This window comes from Alexandromys fortis, unplaced genomic scaffold (genome assembly GCF_014885135.2).
Source record: "Alexandromys fortis isolate MF-2015 unplaced genomic scaffold, M_Fortis_MF-2015_v1.1 scaffold_189, whole genome shotgun sequence".
Classification (NCBI taxonomy): domain Eukaryota; kingdom Metazoa; phylum Chordata; class Mammalia; order Rodentia; family Cricetidae; genus Alexandromys; species Alexandromys fortis.
This window is the reverse complement of record NW_026068081.1, coordinates 1,785,717-1,807,082: the sequence shown is the minus strand read 5'-3', so window position 1 is coordinate 1,807,082 and position 21,366 is coordinate 1,785,717. Positions and strand designations below refer to the sequence as shown.

Sequence of the window (21,366 nt, the reverse complement as noted above, 5' to 3'; positions counted from 1 at the left end):
TATGTAAATTATCCATGGGAAGCAGCGTGATGCAAGGATCTAGGAGACCGAGGAGAAGATATATACATTCTGTCCCATGCTATTAGCAGTCCTCGTGAGCGGGGAGTCAACTCAGAGAACAAGCACCACCACCACCATCAACCTGCTCCACCTCCCTCGTGCATGTCTGAATTAGAAATATATCAATACCTGCACCTCCGAGTCTAAGGAAAAGAGATTCTGTCTTCCATCTCCTCTACTGAGTTTGTTCAGCTGTTCTGTTTCTCTGCCATACTAAAATTTAAAGATACATAACACTGTTACCTTTCCTTCCAAACAAGACTAAATGCCAGGTCATTCTATCGTGTATACAGATCAGGGACACCATTTGCCATGTTTGCTGCCATGCATGTAATATGGCTTTAACAGGCTTGATTGGCTGGGGAGTGCAGCACCATCATTGAGATTAAATACTAAGATCTGATTATTATACATTTCCATAAAACCTAAATATTCTACATTTTGTGCTGATTATCAAACAATAAATCCAAAAGACTTGGGATGCAAGCAAGAAATCTCCATCGTGCTGGCTGTAAGCTACATACACGATTCGGACTCTGTTGTCTTCGGGGAGATAATGACTATTCATTATTATGATTATTCTTTTTTTTTTAATATAATTTTTTTATTGAAAAAAAAAAAAGATTTCCGCCTCCTCCCCGCCTCCCATTTCCCTCCCCGTCTCCCTTTTCCCCCCTCCTCCCTCTCCTCTCCCCCTCCCCCCCACTCCTCTCCCCCTCCCTCTCCAGTATTATGATTATTCTAATTCACTGTAACAGAAGGAATGTACATCCCACGAAGATACGCATGGCAATAACTGTCTACCTTCATATTCTTTTTGATTTCAAACTCCACAAATAAGGGGAAGTAGCACAAACACTGGCTGTTCACCAAAGTTGTTATCTGAGTAAATTATTTACATAATTGACAGAAGAAATTAGCATGTGTCATTGGACTGAAAACCATTTGCACAAGCTGCATCATTAGCCCACTGAAAGAATATTTAGTTAACGATGAAATTGAATAATAGTAGATAAAATTAATAAGGCTACAAAAGCTTAGAAGTTTGGTGTGCTTCTTTTTCCTTTTTGTAGGGTCTAGGGGAAAAAAAAGATTTTTCCATGCTGAGAGTGGACACTCCCGAGTCCTCCATCTGGAATGCACCAGCCTTTTGATGCCTGTTTCATCAATGTGGGGAGGTGTCTGAACTCGAAAATGACATTCCCAAACGTAATGCAGCACTGAAGCCTGACCAGCTTGCCCTGCATCATGTCAGTGGAAGGTGAGCTGCCAGAGGAAAGATATACCTTCATCAGTTCCGGATGCATGCTCCTCTCCAAGCTGGCCATGATGTTCTCGCCTTTCCCTTGGCTGCTCGTTTCATCATCTGCAGATTCATGGAAAGCAGATGTTCCAAACCATACAGAGCATTGCTAATCACCTAAGAGAACTACCCTCTCTCCCACCCCATCCTCTCCTGCTAGATTTACGGCAAAGAATTGTGATTATGAAAGCACCGGGGAAACTTTAATGGACTTTTGAAAATCTGCCATGAATTTCTTATCCATCCCAGCAGGGTTGGATTTCAAGTGTCAGGGACCATGCAGTCCCAGCTCTTTGAAAAGCCTGCCCTGCAGTCCATCCTTCAGGAAGAAGCCGGTTGGCCTTCATTGTGGAGGTTCTATCTTCACCTAGCCCGCAGGACATTGCCAGGGAAAACAGATGAGGGCCTCCTTTACGAATGAGTCATTTCATGGTTCTTACCTTGTATTGCTTCTGCTGTCTCCTTTTTCTCTTGCACTAAACTGTCAGTATTGATCTGAATGATCTTTTTCAACATTATCAACCATTCCTCCATTTCCTGCTCAGTTTCAGCCGCCAGATAATGGCTATATTTATCTAACATCTTGAGTTCAAAAGCATGACGGCGCATTTTGGGGCACTAGAGAAGGGGAAAAAAAGAAAACACCTGTTCAATTAGATTATCTGCCCTTTTGATATTAATTGTTTTCTCTTATTTATTTTTTCCCTCAGCTCAGCCTATATGTACACCAACAATTTCACAAAACCATTAATTCTTTCAGTAAGATATAGACATTCCCAGAGCATCCCAAACCTATCTTTGGTGCTCCTCCCCGGCCTGAGCAAACTGCAATAAGGACAAAGCGGCCAGACATCAATCACTTAAGGCCTTTGCAACCCTTCACATTTAGAAAACCAAACCACCACCATTAAAACAAGAACACATTTTCCTCTCTTCATCCAAAAAATTCCCTTGCGTTATTTTATAGACTTTTCAAAACCAGATGTTAGAACCCAGCTAAAATGTCACAAGAAGCAAATGCAATGCTTCCTTTCCCTCTCCTCATGAGCACAGGGGTGTGACTGGGTCCAGCATGCAGAGGGTCAAGCAGTATCACTGGGGGAGGAAGGCCCTAACTGTTTCATGTCAAATTGCGACTTTCAATAAGAAGTGAAGTGGCCCACACTGAATATTCGAACAGAAAGAAAAGGAAAAAAGACCCCTTGCTGTCTTCAAACCTAATAACACATTTACCACCCTCTCTGTCCTGACAAAAGAAATGGCATGCTGCCCCTCTCCTGCGCCTCAGCAATCATTTCAAGAAAGGGTCATAAATCAATAACTCTCCACTGCACGGTCATTATTTAAGAAGAAACCAACGACTTTCCTGGACCTTTTCGTCTTCAAAGAACAGAAAAGGGTGAAATTAAACCACGTAGCAAGCTGTAATGATTTCTGCATTTGAAAACACTAGGAGAGGGAATCATAAAGAGACATTGTGGGAGAACAACAAGAAAGGTCACTGGAAGAGGGCTGATTGAAAAAGCTCCGCAATCACGTCTGCCTTTCTTTTCTTCCAGTAAAATTAAAATGTGTGATTATTATTTATTTCAAAAATCCTTCAGGCTGGGGCTGATGCTGAGAGATGGAGCCCACGCTGGGTGTGCTCAAGACATGAACTTTGGGCCTCAGCACTGTGCACACCAAACCAGACCTAATGAAAAGCATGTTGTGTTTACAAAGATGGCTACAGTTTTAATTTTTTTCACTTGAACCTCACAGCAATCTTACTGGATGGTGTATGAGGATACTATTAATCTGACATTATAGCTTTGAAAATACTCAAATAAATTGAAGTTACTGAACCAGTCACCCTTGCCTCTTCATTAGCTCAATGTTCCTATTTTGAATTACAGCCACAGCACCTAACAATGTTCCTCTCCTGGTCAATCACTTCACTATTCGAGTCATTTCTCTGCCTTCTCGTTCCCACCTGACCTTTCTCTACATCACCAGGAATTCAAATCAATAGACACTTACTAACTCCCTCAGGCGTGGGCAGCCTTGTTAATTATTATAGGAGTTCCAGGAATGAGCGAGAGAGGGTTTTTGCAATCTAAACCCAAAAGGGAATGAACAAAACACAATTTAAAGTGTGCTTTTGATAAAGGAAACAGCCAAGGGATAGCCCAGCGGACAGGGAGCTGGATTTGGCTGGGTGGAAATGATCGTGAGGAAGGAAACAGAAAGCACTTCAAGGTTGAAAGGGAATTTAAACTGAGTTTTAAAAGATAAGAGTAATTTAACAAGGCTTTGTGTCAAAATAAAACATGGGTTAGGGATAGTGTGTAGCATGCAAAAAAAGCCTAGGTTTCATTCCCAGCATCAGGAAAATAAAGAAATAAAAAATAGGGAAGCCACAAATATGTCTGAAATCTATGGAATACACAGCTTGTGATCAGAACACAGATGCACAGGAATGAAACTAACAACAGGTTAAGGGCATATCACCATGGGTTTTGAATCCCTCGGTAAGAGCTTTCGATTTTCCTCTGTGAGGCAGGAAATTAAGACCCGAAGGTTTTAAAGAGACAAGTGAGGGATCCACTCTTTGTCTCAGGGAGATGGAGTAAAGTAAAACAGTAAACTTGGAGTTGGGAAGGCAAGATTTGGGGTAGAAAGATGGCTCAGTGTTTAGGAGTATCTACTGTTCATACAGAGGACCTGAGGCCACTTCTCAGCACCCACTTTAGACAGGGATAATTGCCTATAACTCCAGCTCCAGGGGAATCCAGTGCCCTCTTCTGGCTTCCTCAGGCACCTGCACACATGTGCACATGCCCATATACACAAATACACATAAGAAGAAGTAATGATAAAAAAGAAATCTTTTTTTTCTTTTATAATAAAGGGTTATTTATTTAGGGAGTACTTACAGATCACAATCCTCTGCACGAATGGGGAACAGAAACAGAATCTAGCAGCTAGAAGTGAGCCGGATGCAAGAGAGCAAGTGCAGGCTTTACAGCCACATTTATAGTATAAGAGGCCATGCCCAAGTGGGCTGGCATCTTAAAGGCTATTGGCTGAAGGAGCAAGTAGTTCACAGCAGGTACTTCACAGCAAATACTGGCCAAAGTAACCCTTCAGTAATGTTGCTAGTTACATATTCATTTAAAAAGAAATCTTAAATGGGAAAAATCAAAATTCTAGAGTAGGCAGTATACAAGGGATACCCAGAGAAAAATCAGGGAAAATTCAGAGAAAATGTGAATCAAGAAGCACTTTGGAGTAAGACTCAAAGGATTTGATAAACTTTTAAATACTGGCCCTGAATGGAAGTGGTGTAAGGAGGTTTAGAGTTTCTTAATACAGGTGTTTAGGGGCATGGAGATGCCATCAACCAAGAGGGGAACTGCCGAGGTTTTTAATAGTTCATCAACAACCCACTTGGAGAAGGAGAAAGAATGATGACTGCAATAGCCTTACCTGAACAACATCAATGCACGCGTCCAAGTAGATGCAACCTTTAGACTCTTTGGAATTTTTCTCATCTTTATAAGAATTGAGGATGTATGAACCATCAGGCAGCTGAGTCAAGTAAAAGTACCGTCTCTTGAACACCTGGAAGGAGAATGCAGCCAAGATCCACTGTAACATATACTCACGGCAGAAGGTCTGTTTATCTGAACCAAAAACCTTCAACATCTTGGCAGCCATGGTATCTGAACCATGTCAGACAATCTCCAGAAATTGTTATGAATCAGGTTTCTGGGCTGGTGGGAAGGCTTGACAGGTTAAGACACTTGATACCATGCCCACTGACCTGAGTTTGATACGCAGGGCTCACATGGTGAAAGGATAAAACCAACTCTTGAAAGTTTCCTCTGACCTCCATATGTGTGCAAGCATGTATCCATACGTATACACTTAGGGACACACATACTCACACACATATACATGCATACACACATACAAAATACATGCATGCATAAATATATAAATAAGAAAGAATTATGCTTAGCTTTGTTCCTTATTTCTTTAAAGATACTATGATGTCAAGCAATTTACCCTTAGCTAATCAAATATATTGATAATGGTGAATATTTAACACTTGAAAATGTATAAAGCACTTTTAGATCTGAATCACTGGCCTCTTCACCCAGTATCCTTTTCTGTCTAACAGCAAGGAACAAGTAGATCTTTTCCAATTATGTCTCATTTTCACAAATCCAAGTATTAAAAGGCATGCACATTCACATCACCTTCATATCACAGAACAGTTACAGTGCACCGGAACTCTTGCTCCTGAAAACCCCACTTACAGCTTTCTCCCAGAGAAGCAGAAAGAATCACCAATGACCTCAGTGCTGAAGTTTGAATCATTAGGGCCCAAGGGGCCTGGGTCATGTGATCAGAGATGGGAGTAGGCTGTTGCCTACAGGAATGAGGAAGAGAGGAAGACTACCCAAATGCCTTTATGTTTCCCCTTTGTTTCCCCCAGAGAATACAATGAATGAGTGAGCGGAGGGGACTACAAACCCTTTGATGTTTCTGTGCTTTTTTTCAATGAGTCAGAAACTATAGGCTGTGTCAAGCGTTTGTCATAGCGAAAGTAAAACTTACTCCAGTCATAATTCCCCAGAATCGTGGGTCTGAAAGCACTCCAGAATGAGAATAGTAACAGAGCCAGAAAAACAGACTCCAAGTGATTAGTGAGGAAATACACGCCTATGCATCATGTCTTACTCACAAAAGTGGAAGATTTAAGCTTGCCATTTGCGATCACCCATCTGACAGCCCAATATGATCTGTGATCTGATATTTAAAGGACTTAAATATCATAAAAAGAGCATTATTGGACCCGATCATTCCTGCCAACTACTTCAATTCTCTGCCAAAGCATCTTGAAGCATCAACAATTTATTTCTCCATAGCATGAACAAGTTAAATTATATAGCTATATTATGGGGTATTTCCTTTTAGAAAAAAAGTAAAATAATAATAATGCTTACAACCATTTTGGACTTGTTTGAGGATCATCTATTTGTGAATGAATACAAAAATGTACTAGTACGAGGGACTCCTTGCCAAGTCAGACGGGTAAACGTTACAGCTTCTATTTCAGGTAGTAGGCATATGGGCTATATGGCATCAACAGAAGGGAGAACAAGCAGAAAACACCAGCTTGTTTGTAGAGCCTCAAGTAAATGTTAGTTTACCGAGACACAGAAATACAGAGAGTGTACTCCTATCTGTATTTATGTCTTTTGTTTATTCATATACAAGTTGAGTAGCCTTTAACTAAAGTGCCTGGGGTCAGAGAAGCATTTTAGATTACATCCTTAAACTGAAAATCTGAAATCAGTGAATTTGGGATTCTTCAAATTGGAGGTATTCAAGTATTTCATAGATATGAAAACATATTTAATATGTATAATTATAGCAATATAATTATACCAATGTAATATAATATAATGCCTAAAATGCATATTTAATTAAAACATATTTATGTTTACATAAAGAAGTCTATATAAATATGCAAAAAAGTTAAACAAAATGACTGTTATATCCAGGCATGTTGGCACATGCCTGTAATACCAGTACTCAGGAGGAAGAACGATCAGAAGGTTAAGGCTGTCCTTGACTATACAGTGAATTCAAGGTCAGTATGAGCTATATGACATCCTATCTCAAAAACAAACAACAACGTTGGTGATCATATCATTTATATTTATGTATTTTTCGTGACAATGGTTCGCATCTCTTAATAAAATAATGTAACCAGAAAACCTAAAATTACATACTGAGCTTATTTTAAATGAATAATTTACTGAGCATCGAGACTGTGCATCTATGACTTCTTAAAAGTTACAACAGTAATTACATGACAAAAATCAACAGATCTTCTAGGCAAAAATTAGTATGATTTAAAAGCCTGCACCCCAACTAAAAGTTTAATTGCGAACAAATCTACAACTCAAAGGGTACAGATTCGGTGAGGCAGCTGGCCAAATCTGCGTGAAAAGCCCACAGTCAGCCACAAAGCGAGGGCAGAGAAGGAAAGGCACGGAGCAAACCACTTGTGGCCTCGAGTCCAATTACCATCTGCACAAATGCCTTCGTGTGCAGCTGTCTCGCCAAGGAACGGCATTCTGCAGCAGCCGCCACTTCCAAGATTAGGGAAGGGAAATTATAGGCAATCACCCCCCTATAGCACAGTGTCACCGCGAGGTGTAATTGCTAGGTAGTTCAGAAATCAGAGAGAGAGAGCATTTGCCTAAAAGGGCACTTGGAAGGAACAGATGTCACGAAGGCTGAGGATCCTGACCCTCATCCAGGAGCCCCTGTGACATTTGTCCTTGAGGCTGCTGCTCTGTCAGTCTCCTCACCTGTTGGATTGGACCAGGTGAGCTAGGAGGTCATTTTGTCATCAGACTCTACAAACCCTTTCCCTGAACATGAACAAGTTACACATTAGCCTTCCTAGGTTGACAGTTACCCCCCACCCCAGCATACACACACACTCAAATACACTTACGCGTGAGATGGCCCAGAAATTAGTTGCTCATTGAACAAGGTACACATTCGCCTTCCTGGACTAACATTTAGCCTCCACACACAAACACACACTTACGCGTGAGATGGCCCATATATTAGATGTTCACTGAACAAGTTACACGTTAGCTTTCCTAGACTGACAGTTACCCCAACACACACGCTCACACGTGAGACGGCTTATACATTAGAAGCACACCGTTTGCATAGCAAAGAATTGCTTTGTTTGCTCTTTTTGGCAATGGAGGTCCCGCTCCATTGCTCAGGATGACTTTTTATCCCTGGTTCAGTTGATCCTCTTGCCTCAGACACCAGAATAGCTGGGACTACACGGATATGATTCTATGTGTGGCTTAGAAATTGTTTTTAAGTCACCCCTGTATAGAAATTGGTTTGTGAATGAACGAAAGATCAGGAGATGGCTATACTCTCTTTCCATTCTAAGAGTCAATGATGTATCTATTATTTAAATAATTTTTAAATTATTTTTTATGTGTAGGGGTGTTTTGCCTCCATTTATGTTTATGCACAACTTGAATGCTTAGTGCCCATGGAGGCCAATGGAGGGCCTCAGATTGCCCTGGAATCTAGGTTACACATGGTTGTGAGCTGTCATATGGGTGCTGGGAATCAAACCTGGTTCTCTGCAAGAGCAGCAAGTACCTTTAACCTCTAAGCCACCTCTCACTCTCTCTCTCTCTCTCTCTCTCTGAGCCATCTTTCTAGCACTGCTAGGTTAGGTCTGAACTTCTGGGAAGTTGTAGGTCCCTTTGTCAAAGAAGAAAGGAGCATCGGAAATCAATTCTATAGAACCAAGAAGAAAATTTCATAATATCCAAGATGCAGAAATTTAGGATACAGGTAAATATATTTTTCATTTCAGAATTTCATTTCAGAAAGAAGATAGATGCTAAAATAATAATTCTACATCAGAGTTTTCATCAAAAGGCCTCAAGTCCTTTGAAATCAACAGATAACTATTTTACCTGAGGATATATATCCAGTCACATCTTCCCTAACAGAGATAATAAAGATGTATTTAAATTCACAGTGGTCACTACTTAAACTGGAGTCACATTCCTGTGACATCCACAGAGAGAGTCTCTCTCAAACCCTGCAATGGCTTCTCACTCATGGTAAATCAAAATCTCATCTATGGAGGGTGCAGAGAAGAGAGAGAAGGGCAAGGCTTTATCTGTGGCAGCTGGAGAAAGGAAGCTGTTCTGGGATGGTACAGCGTAACCCGGCATTCACACAGAGCAATGCACTGTCTACTTCAAAAAAAGGAAGGCAAAGCTTTCACAGTAAAAAATGAAAACACATGTTCACTCTAATTTAAACATGTATGCATGTTTCCAAAACTCGTGCTATGATACCATGAACATATAATTTAAATGTGTATTATGAAATAGTTAAAATTTCCAGGTATGGTAGAACACAACTGTAGTCCTAGCACTTGGGATGTGGAAGCTGGAGGATCAAACGTGTGAAGTCAGTCCTGGCTACATGAAATCCTATCTCAACAATAAAAAAAAAATAATAGTAATAATAAAAAAGAAATTTTAATAAAATATCTACCATAGCTTAGAATATGGTGCCTGATATGATCTCAGGTTAGCATGCGTATGTGTGTGTTGTGTGTTTGTGTATGAGAGTGTGTGTGTGTGAGTGTGTGTGCACGAGTGTGTGTGTATATGAGAGAGAGAGAGAGAGAGAGAGAGAGAGAGAGAGAGAGAGGGAGAGAGTTTAATTGCTCTCTCCATTTTCTTTTTAGAGGCAGGGTCTCTCAGTGAACCTCAATCTCCCAGAGTTGGCACGATGATCCTTGTATCTCTGCCGTCCTGCTGCAAGAATTATAAGGAGTCCAGCACTTGGCTTTTATACCCTGGTCCTGAGGGATCAAACTCCCCATGAAGAACAAGCACTTTAGCAACTGGGCCATCTCCCAAGCCTGCACCTGCATATCTAATCCCACTGCTCAGGCTACGCTGGTTTATGTACAATACCGAAGAACCCCAAGGAAACTCCTTTAAGTCTTCTCTTCCTGCCTTTAGCCTGGGATCCTCTTGCCTGAATAATCACACAATTCCCTCTACTTTTTTTCAGGACTGTCCTTGAGTCTCATCTCCTGGAACTGTTTTTCTACAAGTACCTATAAACATTATAGCATTTTTCTGCAGTGTGAACCCTATCCAAATCTACCTCATTCATCGATCTCTTCTTTAAAATATCCTGTTCCCTTCTAGACTATTAAGGTGCACTATTGTTTAAAGTCTAGTATAATGCTTAAAACTCATTAAAGTTTTCAAAAGGAAAAAATAATTTGTCCACCAACATATTCTCAAAGGATTCATTCAATAGAACGATGTTTCTCTGTAATACCAACATTCTTCTCATCCTCCTTGCCTTTATTATTTGTCTTAGAGAGTGAGCACAGATGACTATTCTCTATCTTCCTTTATGAGAAACACGGATCCCAAAGAGTGGTCCATTTAGGAGAATAAGGATGACAGCAAGTTGGAAGAGTTGATTCTCAGGGATCAGGTCATGCCAAGTCCTTTCAAGGCCCTGAGATGTTGGGACAGTAACCTTTTGGACCTCTTCTGGACCAGTCACAAAAGCCATTTGTCCCTCAGTTGCATCAAGGATGGAAGGCAAGCAGGAAAGTTAGAGTAACTACTACCCTGCCTTCCAATTAGGAGAACATTTGATCATCTTATATAACAAACCACAAGGGTGCCTGGTCTGCGCATTGCCTAGAGTGTGGAAACTTCCTCTACATTATAGTAACCAGAAGTCCCAAGAAGGGATGCTCTAAAGGATAAGGACAGAATAGGAGGAATGCAGAATAGCAGCAATGCAGAAGTGAGGCAGGGGATCTACTTAACTGTGTTACAGTTAACAGAACAGCCAGGATAGCAGTGAAAGGAAGAGAGCAGGATGCCAGCCCTCATGAGACAGAGGTGAGAGGATTAGAGATTCAGGACCAGCCTGAGGCTGCATTATGAAACTCTTGCCTCAAAGGAAAAGAGGGGGGGGGGAGACAAGAGTCATACGGAGTCTCAGAACTGTTGTAAGCAAGCATGGAAGAAACAGTAGGAAAGAAAACCCCCAAAAGTTTATACGAAAACTGACTTACACTTAATTGTACTAGAATGGCAAGAACGTGGTCTTTCTCGAGAAGCCCCTCCAGAATGTTGGCAACCTTCCTCTCATCTGTCTCCATATCATTTTCTACTCCTATCACGTTTTATCATATATCACGATGCTACGCTATGTGAAACTTGGAGGGGAAACATGTTCGTTTTTCTTGAATAGGTCTATCATACCCAAGCACTGGAAATTTTTAAAACTCATTTGAAACAAACCATAAAAGAGGGTATCTACCATCTCCCTTATCATTGCAGACACATTATTTTCTCAGACGTATTTCAACAAAGACGGCCTTGCTCAACTTCCTCTGTCCTTCCCTCCTGTTTCTTCTTCCTCCTCCTCCATCTATTGTTTCTGAGACAGGGTCTCACTCTTTAGCCCAGACTAGCCTCAATCTCAAGGTGAAATTCCTGCCCCAGTCCCCAAGCAAGCAAGACCCAGCACACCCAACTTGTTTCCTTCCTTAAACTATTGGTGGTATCACACTTCCTTGCATGATCAGGCTCACGTGTCAGGACCTAACCTCCCGTCATTCTCATAACAGAAAATCATGATGACTGGTGTGCTTTCTGCCTTCTTGACCATGACTAAGTGTTCTGCTCATGTCAGCTCATCCTTATAAACAACTCTGTGTGGTCACCATGATCTTCGTTGCCACATCACAAAAGAGAAACTGAGGCACAGAAGGACACCGGGGATCAAATCAACTTAACTTAGCATGGCTACCAGACTTCCTTTAGTACGGGTTCTCTATGTACTGTGTCCACACTCATATTCTCTTTTGGGACGCCCTTCCTTCAAGGTCTGGCCATCTCAGACACCATGTTCATGCAGTTGGTACCTGAACAACCATTAAACAATTAATTGTTTTTATTGTGTGTCTCATATCTCCAAAGAGGTCGTAAGTCAGAAGGGGCACATGTGATACTTCTGTCTACCTTCCCGAATACTAATTTCATGGACTAATCAAGTATTGCTTGTATATCTCGTGATGGATTTGATGACTCCTAGGAGTGCCTGGCATATCGTAAGTACCTAATAAGCAGGTTTTGAGACGTAGTCACCAAATAAAGGGAATCAAAACAGAAAAACAAGTTAGTGAGAAAGCCCCTGCCTATGATAAACACGCATTAATCCATATTATTTACTGTAAGATGCTGTCTAGTAAGTTGGAGCATATGGAGAAAAAAAATCAAAACAATAGATCTTTTCTTCCTCTTGTTCCGATGCACCCAGTGACCTTGACCTCCTAGCAATTTCTTTCATATTATGTACTTTCTAGAATGAAATCCTCTTTTGATTTGCTGTTCTCCCCTACCAAGAAGAGAATTCTCCTTCAGTAGTCAAAGAGTAATAAGGACTTTTGGACTCTGAATGTATAACAAACGGCTCTCTTTTGAGGGGGTAAAAAGGGCACGAGAAGTGAGTCATACATCAGACAGTTGACCTCGCAACCGCAATAACACAGCGAGGCCCTTCAACATTTAATTGCTGCAAATGGGGAGTCGAGAGTCTGAGGAATGCGATCAAACTGAGCCAAGAAGATCCACAAAGGTAGGTGTGCCACGGGTTAGCCAAGAATGTGCAACTCTTCGAAACCAGAAATCACCCTCAAGATCAAAAATGTTCCTTAGGCCATAGATCATCAGAGTCCTTAGAAAAAATAGTTCTAAATACCAGGGGAAGGTCATACCCGATAGCACAGCTATCTAGTCCGCATTAATTTTTCTCTCAGTGCTAAAGAACAAGTTGAATAAAGCAAATGTCTCTAGCAGCTAATTAGGAAAGAGAGTGCAACCGAATAGGCTCCTCTTAGGACTACAGTTTCTGCCTAAGTGATGTCTAATCTCTATGATTATCTTCAGCTTCGCCTCAGTCCTTTTCCAGGAACTGGAATGGGGTCGCGGGACGGGTTCCCATTAACTAGAAAGCATGAATTGAGGAAGTGGCTCACTGTAATAAAGCTTGTCCTGTCTTAACATGACTGCTGACAACAAGGCAATTTACAAGTGCTGGGTGAAAAACAGTCACTGTGCCCAGACAACAATCAGTGCCTTTGCAAGAGCTGCACAAGGCCAGCATCCTCTTCAGGGAGAGGAAGTGCTTGGGCACTGTCACGGCTGCTGTGGAGTGACTGTGTCTCACTGTGAAGCTAGATATATCATTAGCAGCTCTCCCACCGCCTGGTGTCTCAGTGATCGTTTGTTAGGGGATAATGAGGGTACCCAGAACGCACTTTGAGGAAGATAATGACGATTGCAGTGAATGGAATGGTACTGAATATAACTTAACTGTTCTGGGCGACGGGGGGAGGGGACACAATTCAATGGGGAAAATATAATTTTTATTCCAGCATCAAGAACTCAGTGTGAAAAAAAAATAAAAAAAAAAAAGAACTCAGTGTGGTTCACATGCTCGCCCTTCTTTCCTGTAAGGACCGGCGCTAGCAACTTGAATACCCTGGCAGAATTCTGGCAGGCACCAGAGGAGGTGTGATTTTTGAAAGCAGTCCCTGCAGAAATTGCATTGGCCATGACTCTGATATTGCGTTCGGCCACATGGCTGCTTGCTCAAATGATCACCCAAATTAACAGTCTTCTTTCTGGTTTCTCTTGTAAATCAACTGGGCAACTTCTGATCCTTTTTCCTTTTCCTTTTACATCTTCACTCGTGATTCTAGTTTTATTTTTTCTTTCTTTGCTCTTTGATTCTTTTACTCTGGACAGCCCAAATGTCTAGGGAAAAGACTTGGACTTGTTTATCCAAAAAAAAAAAAAAAAAAACCACAACAACAGAACAAAACCTGCGGTTCCTGTGCATAAGTTCAAACATCTTAAGGGACCGCTTCCACAGGGCACTCTTGGTTTGGTTGTCTGAAACATCATTTCACTGTATAACCCAGGCTGCCCTTAATTGTACCCCCTGCTGGAGTCTTATGAGTGCTGAGACTACAAGCCTGTGCTACCGGGCCCAGTTACTCCAACAGAATTTTAATTTTGGGGTTTGTGTGTTTTAAAATGATTTCTTAAAACACTTCTGAATACATAACTTGCTTGAAGACGTATAATTGCCAGTCACAAAGGGATATGCAGGTTGGTGTCAAGCTCCATCCCCTCACCGAGACTCAAATAAAAATACGAAGAAAGAAGCTTGGCTTCCGCGGGCTGTTCTTTGCCAATGAGTCATGATTAATACCTACACCCTTCTGAGGCAGTTTCCTGCCCGCTGGGAGTTAGCAGAGACTAAATCATGAATTTGCCGATAAGGAAAGATTCTCTGGGGTCAGTTCTGGAGCTCGGGCACTGTGGTTGTTTGCTAAGGCTCCTACTGCATCACACCAGTGCAGAAGGAGGCCCCATCGGGCAGGGAACTCTGGCTGCACCCAGGATAAAGCTGCCTCAAGTGCTGGGGAAATTACTCAGATAACGGCACACCTGAATCATCTTCCCGTTTGCCTATGAGACTGATTAACAGTTTTTATTTGGAAGAGTCGCCTAATAGAAACAAACAAAATATCCTTCCAGCACACCTCCAATTCTGTCAACTTTGGCTTTAGTTATAACTCCTCTGCCTCTGCTACTGCCAGAGCTAGACAGGCCGCTCCGCCCCACTGGGCACTTAGCTTCTTATTAAGCCTGAACCAGTACAAACTTCAGAAGAACTTCTCCCCATCCCATGACAGGGCACCTAAGGTTGTGAGCTCTACGCCCTTAGTATGCCTTGCTTCACAGGACAGGACCCCTTGTTTAGCAACTTCAAGACCACTACCATTTCCAGCCGTTTGCTGACCACGCTGATAACCCCTCTGTTCACAGAGAAAGAGAGCAGAGTAAAACTCAAAGGGTAAACACTCCAGGGGCAACTAAGCCCTGAAGTGCACAATGGAACAATAATTAAAATACTTTAGTCTATATAGGATAGAGAACCTTTGGCGAAGTATATCAGAAAGCTCTGATTGATATTTCCTCTCTCATGCCCATTGTAGGTTTGGCAGATCCCCCAAATACAACAGTACTGCTTTGGCTTAAGAGATGAAGGCAAAGAATACAGGACACATGCTTAACTTCCAAAATTCCATGGCGGTGGCGCATGCCCTTAATCCCATCACTTGGAAGGCAGGGGCAAGTGGATCTCTGTTAGTTTGAGGCCAGCCTGGTCTACAGAGTGAGTTTCAGGATAGCTAGGGCTACACACAGAAGCCCTGTCTCAAAAAACAAACAAACAAACAACAAAAATTCCAAATAGACATCCCCAATGCATAGTACTAACCAGAAATCACTCCCAAACCTCATCATGGCCCTTATGTTGCAAAACGATTTTGTTAAAACCTATGTAGCCTCATATGACCAATTTGGTTTTTTTTGTTTGTTTGGTTGGTTGTTTTGGTTTTTTTTGTTGTTGTTGTTGTTTGCTTCCTCTGTCTACCATTTCATAGAGGGTTTAAGAAGAAACAACAAGCCGGGGTGCAACTCATTTGACCGAGTATACCTAGCATACCTGAAGCCCTGGGTTCCATTCCTGGAGATGGAGGTAGGAGAACCAGAAAATCAAGTTCATCCTCAGCTGTAAAGCAAGTTTGAGGCTAGCCTGGGATACATGAAACCCTATCTCAAAAATAACAGACAGAAAGAAAAGAATTCGATAAAAATTGTTTCCCACAGAGATAGGGGTGGGAGAGAGGGAAGATGGGAAGGAGAGAGGAAGGGAAAGACAATGGGAGGGGGGAGAAAGAGAAAGAGGAGAAAAGCAAGAGAAGAGAGGGGAAATATGAGTATCTGGGAATAAAAAGAGACAAAGCAAAGAACCTAGCTCAAGAGGACAGGGCAATGGCAACCAAGTAGCAAGTGACATCTTCGCCTCACCCATGTGGTCACCAGGTTACCTAAGATCTACCATCCACTCCGTGAATTTATGGCTCCTCCTGGGCCCCTGTAAGCATGGGAGTTTTCAACCTCAGAGATAGGTAACAGCCAAGCTGAACAATCAATCTTTGGCTGACTGTATTAGTTTTCTACTGCTATAATAAATTACCCCAAACAGGATGGCTTGAAACAACACAGATTTATTACACTGTCGTTCTGTAGGTTAGAAGTCTAACTGGTCCCTAGGTAGGGGAGGGTCCATTTCCACTCTCTTGCTCCTTTGTACCTTCAAGAGGATGCCCACCATCTTTGGGCTTATGATTCCTTTCTCCTTCTTCAAAGTTAGCCTCATAGCATCTCCTGCCCCAGCTTCTGCTCACATCTCCCCCTCTGACTCTCCTTTCCTGTCTCCCTCTTTCTTTCACATATCAGGATCTTTGTGCTTATTCTGGGCCTGCCTGGATAAATCAAAATGGTCTCCCTATTGGCTTATTAGCAGCTTGAATTCCCTTTTGTCGTGTAAGCAAACACTTACAGGTCCCAGGGATTAGGACATCTTTAGGGATTCATTAGCCTTGCTACTACATCGACATGTATTTTAAAGATCAGGAAAGAAGGTATAAACCATGAACTTTTTTTACAGGCAACTGGTTCTTTTTACCTAAAACATTATCTTCTTAAGAAGTTAAAAAGTTGTCCAAAAAGCAAAATGTAATTCGATGGTATTTGAGGAACAATTGAAAACAGTCTTGAGGTGAATTGATTAATAAATATTAATTTCTTACCAATGTCTTATGAATCTAGCTTTCTATGTAGCATATAGCCTTAGTGCTATGCTAAACCTAAGGTGCGGGTAAAGCAGGCTAACATTTGGAGAATGTTAGGGGAGGGGAATGGAGTCTAAGCTATAGCACACAAGGGTATAATCAGATGAGGGGAATGATTTCTACAGATCAGTGGAGTACAGCCGGCAGCAATTAATCAGGTAACTCCAAAAAGCAAGTAAAGATGATTTCAAATGTTTCTAACACACATACATAAACAAGCACACATGCACACACACACACACACACACACACACATACACACATGCAACAGTGATCAATATTTAGGCTAATGCGTGTGCCATTTCCCCTGATCCATTGCTCCTTATGCATGATACATGTATCATAAGTTTACATCGTAACCCGTAAGTGTGTACATTATGTAATTTTTTCAAAGTGTAAAGTCCTAGAAGCACTTTCTGACAATCTGCACAGAGTTATAACCTCTACTCATGCGCATCTGAACTTAATAACTGACAGGACTTGTCCTATGGTACTCAGGCACTGACGATGAGAGTGTATTGGCCAAGAGGATAGACCTGCAGAGGCTCAAATCCTCCTTCTGAATACTTGGGGCTCTGTTTTGCTTTTGGTAGACTTGTGTATATGGTATACACACACATATGCACATGTGTGTTCTGGTGTAGACACATGTGCATTCACATACAGAGGCTAGCAGTCCACATGGAGTGGCTTTCTTCACCTTCCCCCACCCCCTGAGATGGAGCTCACTGGTTCATTTGACTGGCTGGCCTGCCAGCCCATGATCCACCTTGTCTCCGCATCCCAAGTGTTGTGATTACAGCTGAATGTAATGTTTCTCAGCTTTTTTGTTTATGTGGGTACTAGGATTCTAAACCCAAGCCCCCATGCTTACCCAGCAAGCACCTTACCCAGTAAGTCATATCCCCAGGGCTGGAGATCGGCTTAGTCATCAGACTTATCTGTGCCTAACTTACCATATCTCTAATCTAAGAACAATAATAACAGTGCCTGTGTCATGAGGTTGCCATGCAGATCAAATGCAGAATATAAAAATGAGATGCAAAATAAACTTGGTATGGTTCTTGGCACACTTTGAGCCCCCAGTAAAAGGGTTCTCTTACTATCTCACGTTAGAAACAAATCCCATGCTCGGATACAACAGATACACAGGAAACATCCTACAACGTGGACTCATTATCTTGGGGCCGGAAAATGAAAGTGAGAACAGGACATGGCCACTAAAGGGAAGCAGCAGGCAAAATATTAAATTAAGACCGAATTTGAGTCTTCCTTTGGTAGATGCCCATGGTTTCTGCTTTCAGGCTATCGGAAAGCTAGAATGACCTTCAGTGCTTAATGGGACTGTGACTCACCCTCAGTAAATCACATGATCTTATATTGAATATCTGAAAGAACAGTTATATTTGGTACCATGGAATAATGTGTTTCTCTGCTGAGAATCTTTAAGAAGCTCATTTGCTCTTCCTCTGGATTTTAATGGCTCTCCACCGCCTCCTAAACAAAAGTCAAGCTCGTGTCAAGGCATCGATGGCTCTACGTGGTACTTTGTCCCTTTCAGTGTTTTTGGTTTTGTCTCCCACGAGTCGCTTACACAAATTCACTGTTGTCAAACTACTCCATTTTCTAACGAGGCTCTTCTGGCCACCCTCGGGCACTGCTTCATGTAGGACGTATGGTGGTGTGTTTCTGACAGAATTATGAAGCTGCTGGACACAAGGGACTCTCCATCTTAGCTATCTATGCTTCCCCACAGTCACTTATAATTTAATAAGAGCCAAATTTATTCATTAAATTCTTTTCCACATAGGACCCTCTGATGCCTGTTTCTGCAAAGCCATTTTCTTCATTCAACTACCAACTTCCTTCTTAAGCTCCCTTAATCAGACAATAAGAACTTCATAATATGTCTTTAAAAAATTAACATTTCTGAGTTAACATTGTTCTCAGGATGGCGCTTTAAGATTCCACACACTGTAAAGATTCTTTCATTAAAGGTTTTTGGTGTAGGGTAGGGGAATGAATGAGAACAAAATATAATGGTACATGTATTTTTTTAAAAGCCATAATAAAACCCATTACTCTATATGTTAACTTGAAACAAAAGATTTCTATGAGGACTCATTAGAAAATAAACCTTTCTCCAGATTCATTATATATGTCAATAGACGTCAAATGATGAAATAATATAGTAACTACTCCCTACCTTCATGGTTACTGTGATGGTGCTATTTACATTTGCTTTATGCAACCAACCTTGTTTTATCACACCACCTTTCTGAGAACATAAAGAGGAGGAATCCTGAAAGACAAGAAAATCATCAGTAAATAGTAGTCAGCCAACCATTTATTTAGTAAGCAACACTTAGCAGACACAGAGCTAGCCCTCTTCCCATTTCCTAGTTAAACATAAAGGCATTGCTCTCCATAAATACTTGAAATTATTGTCTACAGCATGAAAGGCCCAGTGGTATAACACAGCAGGCACTCAATAGTTGCTGACGTGTCCAAGTCGCCTCCTAAGAAAGCCTCCTTGTCATGCAAACAGTCCAAACTATACCTTGAAATGTCACAGACATTTTCTCTGTCCCAGGAGGGATGTAGCAAGGAGGCAAATCCACGTGAAGTCACCATCCCACATGCCCAACAAGAGAAGTAACTCTACCATCCCATCACACAGGCAAGAGAACACATTTATATACACGGCTCTGCCCATTTCATTGGAGATTTTCTAAAACTCATTTGGAACTTTATTTATTAAAAACCACCCATTGGTTAGAAAAACTGGCCACAGGTACTCATAGGCACTGGGGTCAGCTTCCCTTAAGTCTTCTTTGCAGCCCTGTCTGCAGAAGTGGCCTTGAAGAAAGGCCTGGCATTACCTCATCTTTCTCGCAGTCTTCGTCAATCTCAAACACATGGTTAGGAATCTTTTCCGGTCTCAGAGATTTGCTGGAAATCCAAAGAAAATTACTCTCAACACGGAACACAATCCACAACCGTCACCAACAAACAAAGGCGAAATAAGTTGACTTCATTCTTTGGAGAAAACAAGAAAATGCAAGCGGGGAGATGGAAAAGTACTCTCCTCTTCCCAAATGTAGACCTTATTCCTGAGTAAACACGCACAGCTTCTGTTCGCTTGTTTGACTTTTGCTAAGCAAGAACTCCTGACTAAGCTACCTCCTGGGCCCCGCAATATTTGCAAATATGGACTCCCACATATGCAGCCCTCTGCGAAGATAAAACAGAGACCAGATAGGAGTCAAGGAGAGCACAAGTTGCTAAGGAACGTATGCCAGGGCTGCTAGCAGTGGCAGAACTTTATCTCAGAAAGCAACACGGTGCCGATCTGGCTCTCCCTTTTGTTTGCTCTGGGAACCCGCACTGTTAATGTTAGTAGTCTCTTTCCTGGAAGAAAATGTTTTTGAGTGCTATACAGGGTTGCACAAATGTCCTGTTTCTCCTCCCCCCCCCCCCCATGTTTCCTAGATGAAATGGTATGGGACCAGCAGTCATACCGTGGAGAAATGGGGGAGATGGGAGGGCTCAAACAGGCGGAATGCGTGGGCAGGTCAGACCTAGTCAGTTATTAAATAACAAAAGGATGATTTAAACCATGACTCTTGGATCAACGTTCTCAAGCCATTCCTTCAACTTCACTGACAGAGGTCCTCCCCCAGGGACAGCAGCAGGTGTCAAACTGATCAAACAGCGTCTAACTGCTTCTCTGACACCACTGAAAAAAGGTTCCCTGTGTTTTCCAGAACGAACTAAAGATTATTATGTGATCTCTATGGGTACACCAAAGCATGTGAGCCCACACTTATGGGGAAGAGTGTCACTAAGCAAAGATAAAACACACTCGACTAGTCAAAATATCGCATAAGCCAAATATGCTGTTGTTTCAAGTTTGATTTATTATAGACTATAGCAGGGGTTTCAGAAGAGGTTTCTAAAAAGCCAAATAATAACAATGATAATAACAGTGATAACAAGTATAATAATAACTCTCCTGCTTCCCTTGTCTTCAAAACTTACCATGGCAACATCCGAAAGTCCCCAGAGAAGTCTTCGTACTTGTAGTTGACCACGTGCCAATCTGTGTTGTAGGTCTTAATACACTATAAGAAAATAGGAATCATTCATTTTAGATACTGGAAAAGAATAAAAAGAAGCATTTTTTTTAAGTCTGGCAGAGCTGACGATGGTGGCACACACCTGGAGTCGCCAGTAACCAGAGACCTGAGGAAGGAGGATAATGACCCTAAAGCCAGTCTCGGCTGTATAGCAAGTCCCTGTCTCAAACACACAAACCAAAGTCTGGCTAAATACTAACAGACTTTTTGAACTGAGTTGAGAAATGTTGGTATGGGGATCTTGCTTTGCCCTCACAGCACACTGACCTGTTATATATTTATTATTGAGCTTAGGAATTTTATTTCCCATTTATCATAAAGGAAGAGGTACTTCCAACAGTTTATAATATAAATTTGAAATTCACAGATATGTAACTATTTTTTAATACTAAGAACATATGGCGGGGTACCAGAGAGATGGCTCAGAGCTTAAGAGCAGACACTGATCTTCTTCTTCTTCTTCTTCTTTTTTTTTTTTTTTTTTT

The 21,366-nt window shown here is 41.6% G+C and overlaps 1 protein-coding gene across 3 annotated transcripts in view; it reads right to left on the bottom strand.

Annotated features, from left to right (window-relative positions):
• Dock11 (dedicator of cytokinesis 11) overlaps positions 1–21,366 on the bottom strand; it is a 195,480-nt gene that overhangs the window by 120,126 nt on the left and 53,988 nt on the right. For all 3 annotated transcript variants that reach the window (XM_050121924.1, XM_050121926.1, XM_050121927.1), the window contains exons 4-10: positions 20,784–20,866; positions 19,625–19,694; positions 18,949–19,044; positions 4,832–4,966; positions 1,804–1,981; positions 1,347–1,426; positions 190–273 (exon numbers count right to left, since the gene is read on the bottom strand). In XM_050121924.1, coding sequence (XP_049977881.1) covers positions 190–273; positions 1,347–1,426; positions 1,804–1,981; positions 4,832–4,966; positions 18,949–19,044; positions 19,625–19,694; positions 20,784–20,866 — 726 coding nt within the window. The remainder of the gene's footprint in view (positions 1–189; positions 274–1,346; positions 1,427–1,803; positions 1,982–4,831; positions 4,967–18,948; positions 19,045–19,624; positions 19,695–20,783; positions 20,867–21,366) is intronic.